The following is an 11,804-nucleotide window of genomic DNA, read 5'->3' on the forward strand; positions in this document are numbered from 1 at the left end:
TATTCAGTGGTTTAAAATGGCTTTTATAAGTCTTTCGTTATCCTACAGTGTACAGTCTCCATTGGAGTCCACAGTGAGTTCTTCGTATACACTCTTCCACTCTGCGTCAAAGGAGGCAAAAATAGTAAAAGTAGGTCGTAGGTTTTCATTAATCTCCCCTTTGACCCATGCAGTGTTGGTTGCTTCAAATACCCTTATACCCCTATTTGAGGTAGGACATTGTGAAGCAATTCAGTTTACAGTATTTATTCTGCCTATGACCCTGATGGCAGTTCTGTCTTGTTTTGAAGAGCCTCCTTTCTCCTCACAGTCCGTCAATGCGCTAGTTCTGACCCTTAGAAAGCTCCGACCGGCAGGCTGTGGTTGTTGTTTCCTGCTGCTTCTCCCTCCTTCCCCAGCAAGGCCAGGGACTCCGGGGAATGGATGCTCCCTTTGTCCAGATGCAGAAAGTCCTCTCCCACACCACCTCCTCCTCCGACTCCACCTCCTGCTGTTGCCTCCTGCTGTTCTTCAGTGGTGGCGGCAGCGGCAGCCGCAGCAGCTGCGCACTCCTCTTTGAAGAGTCGGTCGTGCTCCATCTTGAGCTCCTGGTAGGAGCGGGAGAACATGTGGAAGATGGAAGTGGCAGGGAAGGCCATGATGAGGATCCCGCTAAGGATGCTGCTCAGGGCCACTACCTGCCCCGGGATGGACCTTGGCACCATGTCACCGTAGCCCACAGTGGTCATGGAGATGATGGCCCACCAGTAGGAAGCTGGGATGCTGCTGAAGTCCTGGACCCCTGTCAGCTCGCTCTCAGCCAGGTGCACCAGGGGCGAGAAGAGGGTGACGGCCACGCAGAGGAAGAGAAGGAGCAGGCCAAACTCACGGGTGCTGCGGCGCACCGTCAGTCCCAGCGTCTGCAGGCCCAGTGAGTGGCGGGCCAGCCGCATCACATAGAGGATCCTCAGGGCGCGGAGGATCCTCAGCACTAGGCCCAGCTTGTCCAGGTAGCCCTTACCTCCGCCGGGCTTCTCCAGATCCTCCTCCTCCACCACCAGCGAGACGTAGTATGGCAGGATGGCCATGGCATCGATGATGTTGAGGGGTCCGCGCAGGAAGGCCAGCTTGCTGCGGGCCTGGATGAAGCGCAGCACAAACTCCAACGAGAACCAGGCGACACACACCGTCTCGATGATGAACATGTTGTAGCACTTGGAGGAGCACTCGCCCTGCAAGGGAGTGAGGGGAAGAGAGATGGAAGGGGGGGGAAGACAAAATTCCTGAGGTCAGATTATCAGCCTCTGGGTTCATTAATAAATGATCAGCGACAACGACATGAGCATCACGGTAGCCACCCTAATAGATATACACAGTGACACAATCAATCTCCCCTCTCCTTGGGGGGCGGTTGTGGTTAGAAGATGAATTTGACACGGTATGGAAGGAGAGCACAGAAGGCAAACATATCTGTGTGCCCTCCAAGCAACCAGTAAGAGCTCGAAATCAAAAACCCCGCGTGTCCCCGGAGATCTGCTTCACTTATGGTATTTACAGGGTAAGTTTCCCCCCACTTCCTTCAAAAGATTATCGTTTGTTCAGTCTCAAATTTTGCCTTGGTCTACAAATGACCCTTTCCTCACTCCCTTCTGCTACCTTATCCCTCCATCTCTCTCTGCCACGTCCAAACTCAACTTTTCTTTCCTCCATTTAGTTGCCTGCTATCGCCTCTTACTCTCGGCATTTATCTCCCCGCTCACGCACTCGCTCCCATCCCACTGCCGCTATCGCTCATCCATTTTCCTCCCAAAAAAAGCCTCCCACTCATCGCTCTTGTTTTTTTTCCCTCCATACCACCCATGACTTTTCCCCCTTTGCCGTCTCCTCCCTCTGATCACTCACTCCTTACCTCGCTCTCCATCACTCCGTCCTCCCTTTCATTGTTCATTCTGTTTGTCTCATGCACGGCCATCCATCCCTGACTCTTTCATGTCCCCACAATTCTTCTCCCTCCCTCCCTCCCTCCCTCCCTCCCCCCCTCTTTTTCCTCTCTCACTCTCTCCAGCTTGGTCATTCTCTTACAGTAGTATATTTCTCTCATATCCCCCTTTCTTCTCTTTTCAGTGCCATCCCTCCACCCGGCATCCCTCATTCACCCTTTTTCTTGATCCTCGCAGAGTAAACTGCTGAGTTGCAAGTATTGTAGTCCTTCATGCATTCATTCATTCATGCATTCATTCATTTATCCCTTCATTCAATCAATCCCACATTGTATGGATTCTGAATCCGTCCTGTTAGCACCATGGTAGTATTTTTTTTTAATTGTGAACGCTAGAAACGTCATAATGATGATAACGTTTTCTGCCCAGAGGAGTTGTAGCCAGACCAATCTATTACCCTCCAAGGGCATTAAAAGGCCAAGAGAGAAAGAGAATTTTATGAGCAACTCCACACAGGGTCAAAACAGCTTTGTGGTCTGCAGCAGCCCTCAGCCCATGCAGGGAAAACTCAAGCTCACGTCATCCTCAAGGCTCACGAGGCTGGTAGTTAAAAGATATAGTCAACGATTTTAGGCGGGAGCAAAGCATGAGAGTTATCACCTATACGAATCTTGGAAATAAATATACAGTATAACCTTTTCTCAACTTCTTCTCTTTCTTTATCGGGCCGCTGCATCGGCCATTGCAATCATTTAATTCACCTCTTGCCCATTCCTGCCGGCAACTCATCTCTCTCGCTCTGGCTCTGCAGATTATTATTATTATTATGCTTCTTTCTTTCTTTCTTTCTTTCTTTCTTCCTTTTTTCTTTTTTTCTTTCTCTGTTCTGGCATCCTCTCTCACGGGTACTGACATCGAGGTGCACCAGGCATAATGTCAGCTTGATGTATTGTAGTGGTGGGGACATTGGGCACCATCTCAGCCCCCTGACGCACTTCTCTCCCTGTGCATGATTGGCCATTTGTAACGGCCATTAAGAGACTTCCTTTGTCTCCCTGTCTGACTCTCCTTTTGTGACACGCACGTATGTACGCACACACACACGCGCACACGCGCACACACACACACACACACACACACACACACAAAACCACCGCCTCCCACAGACCTTGCTATCTCTTTGACCTTACCTCCTCTTTGCGAGTCTCTCTACAGTGAATGTCAACGATAAGTCTCTTTCAGCCGAGGGGCGTCTTTACTCCAGCAGCTGTCTTCGAAGGGGTTTAACAATATCCTCTCTATTAAACGTTTCAATGTGAAATTTGGAAAAAGACCGTAGTGAGGGTAGAAATCAATTGAAATGATTTGTGAGATTTGTACGCAGGGAAGCCTGAGCTTGGGAGCAAAAGAGATGGATCTGAAGTTGGGTAAATCTTGACTATGAGAGTCGACCCATAGTGACACTGGGGGACGTGTGAGAGGACGAGGGTCCAGGACAGGATGAAGACAATAAGACAAAGGAAACAGTTAGTACAGACGCTGGTAATGACAAGCATTCTTACGTAGCAATCCAGCGTTTGAATTGCGGGATTTCGTCCATTTAAAATGACTTAGCCCTTTTGTAGGATTTATATCATAGATGGATATTCCAGTACCAAGATGGCTGTCTGAGCACCACACAGTGCTTCCTGCATCCTCGTCGAGCTTGAAAACCCTGACAGTGGTGCAACTTGAACTTGAACTTTAACTGTAAAAGTACCCACCAGAGATAAGTCCCTTGCCTCCTGCTGTCACATATGCTTACAATGACCTTTGACCAAATCTCAGCGTGTCCTGATCTGCTAAGCTCTGCTAAAGGTAACAGTTGAGTTACTTTTGAGGGCTTAATCAGGTCACGCATGGAAATATAATTGTACAGTGCAGCATTTAGCTTCATTTTAAATTCTATTATCGTCTAACCTCTATTAGTACAAAATAATGGCCTACAACTGAGGGAAGTCCACTGCACTATGTAGCTAGAAAGCTGTAGCTGGTTCAATGTCACTGTTGTCTATTAATGGGGTCAGAATTAACTGAGGTTTCGGGAGTGGAGACCGAAGAGTCCACAAAGTAGAGACACACCCTTACCACACCTTCCAATCAACATTTACATACAGTACATATACCTGTCAGATCCATATTCCTATAGGCTCGATAAGCGGCCATCTAGGGCACCATCGAGAGAATGGCCGCGAAAAGGGAGCGATTGGGGCGCATTTTGCACACGTCTCCCTCTCCGACGGTACAAACGATGTGCGCAGCCCCCTGGGGCGCGCCAGAAGAGTGTGTGTTCATTTTAGATGCAGGTTATTTTATTTTACGTCTTACGTCTTATGGAACGAAACCGTGCGTTTTCTCCGTGATTCGATTCACACATATAAAAATATATTTATGATTCCCCTTATTTATAATTCCTCATTGAAATGTTGTCCCTGTGCATCTTTGTGAGTTTCAATGGTTTCTATCCTGTTATTGTAATGCACAAAAAAACTACTTGAAGAATCTCAGTCGACTGCCGGGTTTCCGGCTGATGATTCGACTCCTAGAATGATCAAGGTTCCTGTGGCTTTAATAAGAACGCTCTCACTGAGCAATGTTGTTAAATGGTTTTCAGTTTTAGATTGAACATGCAGCGTTTAGCGGATGCTTTTTATTGCAGTGCACGCTGGCATTAATTAACTTCCTGCGTGCAGAGTTTATTTTGTGCTTATGCTTGTAAATACACTGCACTGATTGTATTGTCACGGATTGGAGCTTGGATCGAAGCACCGTGGTATATTATAGATATCCTCTGCCTTTCTGCCCTGACACATCACACACACATCCATCAGTCTGCGACTGTCGGAGCACAGACACACACACACACACACACACACACACACACACACACACACACACACACACACACACACACACACACACACACACACACACACGCACACTTCTGGCTTCAACTGAAAGGGGAATAAAATATGAATAGCCCCTGACACAAGAAAAGCTTCTGCGAAATAAAGAATTGATCACAAACACATCAAAGTGTCGAGGTAGCAATACAACCCAAACCAAACCAAACAATTCACTGTGGACTTTTGCAGTATGGATCATAAGAGACGGCCAAATTTTATTTCTCGACTGTAGATTTCAGCTAGATTTCTGCTGGTTGTTTTTAACAGGAAAAGTCACTGAATCTAATGGCAAAGATAATAAGTAAGCAACAAAGCTCCTGTTTTAACCGACAGTACAATACAAGGCAGGGCATGGCAGCTTCTAATTGGTAGTATTCCTCAAAGGGTGATAAATATTCCATTGTACAGTGGATGGGTGGAAGTGAGTGGACCTTTCACTAAAATGAACGCCAGGCAAACCTGTCAGTAGAAACCAAAACTGATACATGTAGAACTCACGTTGTGATTGTGATGTGAAAATAATTCAGCTCTCCCAAGTCACCCCAATATGTAACCCTACTTGGCGGCAAAATCTCAACTTGAGATTTTACACACAATTTCATCCATATGTAGGTTTCAGAATCTGAACGTGAACACATTCAACGACCAAATAATTGCATATAACACTAATGGTATTACAAATTTCTGTGAATCATTGTCAACTCCGTTCTGTAGTTTCGCTAATTTGTAGCCATATACCAAACTTATAACAATCAACAATCTTAATAGCGTAAGATACTATCCAAATAATGGTCTCAAGCAAGTCCCAAGTCCCTTTTACTCAGGCAAGTCAATTCCCAAGTCAAGTCACTTTTATCCTCCCAAGATACTGCAGTCTTACCAGCAGTATCTGCTCCTTATGAGAAAAAAGATAAGGTATTAATACCTGTCTGATAATTATATTATTGGCCAATCTATCTAGCCTGTTCAAAAGGTATGACAATTAATTCAATTTGTATTATAATTATTCATATTGAGAGAAATAAATGTAATCAAACTAAAAACAAATAACCAGATAAAAGGTTATGTATTTTATAATTTCTTCTCAATCACAAAAATAAAGAAAAAATAATTAAATTCTTCCCCATCACTTTTAAACAGTGAAATACTGACAGCCAGACGACAACATCAACCTTTGTTACACTGCACCCCTGTCTGTCTGTTTGCCTGTTTGCAGAATATCTCAAAATTTAAAATTGTACAATGGAGAATGTCCTCAGTGGGGACGGTTGTAATGACTGGGTGCTTCTTTTTCGGGGCCGTTTCTTATGAGGACTTTGCAGTTGCAGCCACCCCTACCCCCCAAGCTGCAATTTTAGCCTTTTTATAAAAGACGGTCTCTCTTGGTAGCCAAGCGCTTGGTAGACAATTTTTATACGTTCAGTATTTATCAGTTGCAATGTTTGCCCTTCATTTTGATTCCTTAACAAATTCCTAACATTTAAAATAAAATTTTTAGAGAAAATGCAGCATCTGTCTCAATTATGCGCTCTGGCAGTTTCAGGGCCCTCCGGCACAGAGAGATGAGGGGGTTGTCGACACAGCAGTTTATTGTAGAGATTTGGCTAGATGGAATAAGCCCAGGAGCAGATGGACATGTGTTATGACAAGGGCTCCTCTCTCCTGAGTGTGTGTGGGGACGGGGGTTTTACCTGGTGCTCGTTAGACCAACCAACCAAGCCACACTGATCCTGGGCCCCAATTACCTACACCCAGGACAGGCGTGGCTGCTCAAACCCCGCCACCCCCCCATCACATGCGCATTAGGGGGATGTGGCATTATAATGCAGATTGGGTAAATCCTGTAGGTTTTCAGGAGTTTCTTGGTGTAGGGGAACCCAGTGTTTCCCAAATTCTATTATTATTTTCTGTAGGTTTAAATTGCTGGGGTCAACTTCAGATGTTCAATTTGAATTTGAGAGAAAAAAAAATGTTGAGAGTTTTTTCTAGCATCTTTTCCTCTTAGAGTGCACTAGATTGATGCAAAAAATGTTAAAAACACAGAGTGTATGCACTTAACATACAGGATAAGGCCCCCAAAAAGCTAGAAATGGCCCTGCTTCTTTGCTTTGAAATAAAGTCTGAATTCCCCTATAAGTAATTGTCAAGGTGCCACATTTCCTACATTGTTCTGAGACTATCTGATAGTGGAAGGAAGTTCTAAAACCTATTCTGGCATTATGCTGAGTAGAGAGTTTGAGAGTTATTGCTAATCAGTGCGTCCAAAATCATTATCTGGCTCCGCGAACAAGCAAAGTCCTCAGGTAGAACCTTGAGGAAGAGAGGACGCATTGCATAAAGTTCAAGTTCAAGTTCAAGTTCAAGAGATTATTTGTCACATACATATACATACGTTCATACATATATGCAGTGAAATGTCATGACACCCGGTGAGGCGACAACTCAGAACTTTGTAGTGAGCAATCACTAGGATGTTTCCTATTTTTCCCTATTTTTCACTTCACCCAATTTCCCCTTCCATCAGTCAGCCCGTTTGAAGGTGTTCCCCTGAGAGTCAGTGGCGTCACTAGTGTTGGTGTCACCGGGCACGGAAACTCATGGGTGCGCCCCTTATTTGGGCCCCTTTGATCGGGTGGGCAAGGCGCAAGTGTCACCGGCCGTGGCGTCCCCCTCTCTGATGGTGTCACGCCGTGCGCTCCGCAGCCACCGCAACCCCCTAGTGACGCCGGGGCGGAGAGTCACTTTCTGCTGCTGCGGCGGCTCCATCATTAAGCCGCTAGACGAACGTTTGATGGACTTCGATGCTCACCAGGCGGCAAGGAGGGGAGCGGGGTTGCCGCGTGCTGTGAGTTTGAAGAGCGAATGTGTTCTGTTGTTTTTTTTTCCCTCTCCTTGCTGGGGGACATGAGAAGGCTTCTACGGTCCTGAATTAGAAATGTGTGCATTGTTTATCTTCCTATTTTTCTTTGCGAGGTCCCAACATCTCGAGCAGATGGAAATGAAGTGAGTGTTGGGTCAAATATGCAGGTAGTAATTAGGGTGTCAGTGGAGTTGCGCACACTGATTTCAAAATATTATTCCACACGCCGAACACTGGATAAACCAGCTTGAATCCAAACATGATTTTACAAGGATAGCGTCTTGATTAATATTTATATGGCGTCACATTTGGAAGCAGTTTACAGTAGCAGAGTCGATGAAAGGAACCATCAAGAACACACTTTGTTTTTGGTTCAATCCTCGGTTTGCAATCCTATCCATCCCTCTTCGCTTCTCTGCCTCTTCCTGACTTTGAGTCACTACGCTATGTCTCTTGGGCCCCTGGGAGTGAAAAAACAAACAATCAAAAAAAAAAAAAAGCCCTTTCAAGATATTGTAATCCCACTGGATTATCAACAACTGCAGCTTCTCTCCGCTCTGCTGCTGCTGCTTCTTTGGGCATTTCAAATATCATTGAGTTTGATCAGAAGACAGGATCAAATTTCCATCAATCCGCTTTACTTTGGATATTGTCCACGGATGGACGCTGCCAACAAGGGAGGGGAACAATGTACGCTGGAACGAGAAGACGACCTTCAACGGTATGGAACACCCACACCGCTACAGACACAGCCATACGTTTCTGAAGGGGCTCGTATTGCACGAGAGACCATGATCCATCATCACACCCATCACACACACACACACACACACACACACACACACACACACACACACACACACACACACACACACACACACACACAAAGATACGGATAAGGTGGTTTACAGGGACACTAAAGTGGTGTGCCGCGGTCCTGGCCACCGCTCTCTGTACTGTATGCTCCGGAGGAAGAAAAAGAGTCTCACGCGTGCAATCAAGGGCTATTAACATCTAGTCCTACAGTACATAACAGATCTTACATCTGGATACTAACCCACTGTGTTCTTCGCCTCCTCTCTTGCTTGGAGAGGGGCGGGGTCAGTCTGCTGCAAGCGTAAGGAGGCTGTTGCTGTGGTCACGGAGCCCGAGGGAGACTGGTCGCGACCCTTTCCAGGTGTGGAGGAAGCTGCTCCGACCAACCTGGATCGGGCCTGATGAGGACCACTTCCCTGGAGGCGTCTACCTGCACCAGCAATTACATTCTCATACTGTATAGTAGAGAAATACAATAACCTAAGATTTGTCATATGATTTTATTAATGTTGCCCACTCGGCATCCACTGCAGCCTGGTCATCCTGGAAGGGGAATCCCTCTCCTGTGGCTCCTTTTCAAGGTTTCTTCCTTGTTTTCCCAAAGTGTTTTCTTTGAGTTTTTCCTTGCCCGGATGAGGGTTCAGACTAGGGGATGCCGTTGAGTTTTATGTGAGATGTGGGTTTGTGAAGCCCTTTGAGACTGTAGGGAGACTCCTGATTAAGGGCTGTGTAAATAAACTTGACTTGACTTGACTAAATGCGTCATGACGATCCCAATTTTCCATTAATGCTGGTGTGTATTCAGGGGTGCATTTTAAGCCATATATGCACACACACACACACACACACACACACACACACACACACACACACACACACACACACACACACACACACACACACACACACACACACACACACACACACACACACACACACACACGCGAGCGTGCGCAGAGCCACACAGGCACACACATACGTATGGACAAAAAGAACATAGTTGAGAACATTAATTTGCAAGACCGCCTTGGCACATTTGTATGATAAATGAGGCTTGGACAACCCATTTTAGCTCATACAATTCAGCCACACACATTCCTTCACCGTCAAACGCACGCACGCACCACACACACACACACACACACACACACACACACACACACACACACACACACACACACACACACACACACACACACACACACACACATACAAACACACCGCCTTATAACCACAGAGCTAAAGACAGACGGCTCGCTCACACAAAGCGCACGGGTCCTCGTTTGGCCCTAATGGTGAATAATGAAAGACAGAGAAGACTTGTGGGAAATGGATGGGAAGGGTAAAGGGAAGGCGGAAGAGCAGATGGATGGATGGATGGTGGAGAGTAGTGTTGGATGAGGAGGAGTATGAAGGGAGGTGCAAGATGGGTAAAATACAGATATCTGGAACATAGCCTTTCGCATTCCATCAGTCTGCGACTGTCAGAACACACACACACACACACACACACACACACACACACACACACACACACACACACACACACACACACACACACACACACACACACACACACACACACACACACACACACACATTTAAAAACAGCATTAAACAGTATTAAAAGATTTTTTGGATTCTGAGGACATTAAACTGATGATCCCAATGTCCTATGAATGCTGTGGGTATTCTGGTGTGTTGTCCTTTTAAACCATATTTGCACACAAAAACATGCACACACACACACACACACACAGGTACCACACCCACATACACAGAATACCAACACTGCATTTCACTTGTGCAAACAATCAAACTGAATACATTTGAGGTTCTCTGCCAGTGTAGTTGTGTTTCATTAAAATACAAGATGCTGAACCAGCAGCGGCATGATAGAAAGACCAAGGACCAAAACACCAGAATTACACACACGTAGGCAGCCGTGGCAACACAATCACAAAACACTATGCAAACACATCAAATATTTGTTTTTTTATATAAAATGAATGGAAATTCAGTGGAACGCAGACACTGGCCGCAGACACAGGACTGACTCATCGACTGCAGGATTTTTATAGCACTGCAGTCTGTGTGCAGAAATGTAAAAACCACATGCGCGCACACACACACACACACACACACAGGTGTACAGGCTCAGTTGGCAGCGCTGGCTGCATGTGACGGGCAGGGAGTCCCAGAGAGGGCGTTTGATTTGTTTGTCCTCACAGCCGTTCTAATGAGGAGGTCGACTTGGTTAGTGTTAAAGCTGCACTAAGCGATATTTCGCTCATGAAGAGTCCATGCATGAGCAAGTGTTTCCTATTTATTCATTGTTAGCAACACTGCGCTGTTTTTGGTATTTCTTGGCCACCGTAGGTAGATGTACAATAATTTCTTGGAGGTGAGCATGAGGCACACAGGGCATACGAAACCAGATTTTGACTTCTTTGAATTTCTGTTCGTCTTTTGACCGATCAGCCACATTTAAACCACTGACAGGTGAAGTGAACAACATTGATCATCTCATTACAATGGCGCCTGTCAAGGGGTCGGATATGTATAAGACAGCAAGTAAACAGTCAGTTCTTGAAGTTGATGTGTTGGAAGCAGGAAAAATGGGCAAGCGTAACGATCTGAGCCACTTTGATGAGGACCAAATGGTGATGGCTAGACCAAATTGACAGGTCTTGTGGAGTGTTCCTGGTATGCAGTGGAAAGTACCTCCCAAAAGTGGTCCAAGGAAGGTCAACCAGTGAACCGGCGACAGGGTCATGGACGCCCTAGGCTCACTGACGCGTGTGCGGAGCGAAGTTTAGTCTTGGTCCGATCCCACAGAAGAGCTACTGCAGCACAAATTGCTGAAAAAGTTAATGCTGCTATGATAGAAACGTGTCAGAACACACAGTGCAGCACAGCTTGCTGTGTATGGGGCTGTGTAGCTGCAGACCGCTCAGAGTGTCCATGCTGAGGCCTGTCCACCCCCAAATGCACCTACAATGGGCATGTGAGCATCAGAACTGGACAATGGAGCAATGGAAGAAGGTGGCCTGGTCTGATCATTCACGTTTTCTTCTACATCATGTGGATGGCCGGGGTTAGCATCCGATCAGACCAAGCATCTGTAGGATGTGCTGGAGGGCTTCCTGCGAACGGGAGTCAGAAGAGTCGGTTCAGCTCTGAGTTGTGAGCACAATTCTAACACAAAGAATTGGATTCTGTCAAAATCTTTACAACATGTACTGTGAGCCAGTCACATCCAGC

The 11,804-nt window shown here is 46.1% G+C and overlaps 1 protein-coding gene across 1 annotated transcript in view; it reads right to left on the reverse strand.

Annotated features, from left to right (window-relative positions):
• Positions 1 to 335: 335 nt before the first annotated feature.
• Positions 336 to 11,804, reverse strand: part of kcng4a (potassium voltage-gated channel, subfamily G, member 4a) — a gene marked incomplete at both ends in the record, with an annotated part of 25,116 nt that continues 13,647 nt past the window's right edge. The window contains one exon of the mRNA XM_080001869.1: positions 336 to 1,211. Within this exon, the coding sequence (XP_079857995.1) occupies positions 336 to 1,211 (876 nt within the window). The remainder of the gene's footprint in view (positions 1,212 to 11,804) is intronic.

The sequence above is a fragment of the Zeus faber genome, assembly GCF_960531495.2.
Source record: "Zeus faber genome assembly, chromosome: 6".
In the NCBI taxonomy this organism is placed as follows: Eukaryota; Metazoa; Chordata; class Actinopteri; order Zeiformes; family Zeidae; genus Zeus; species Zeus faber.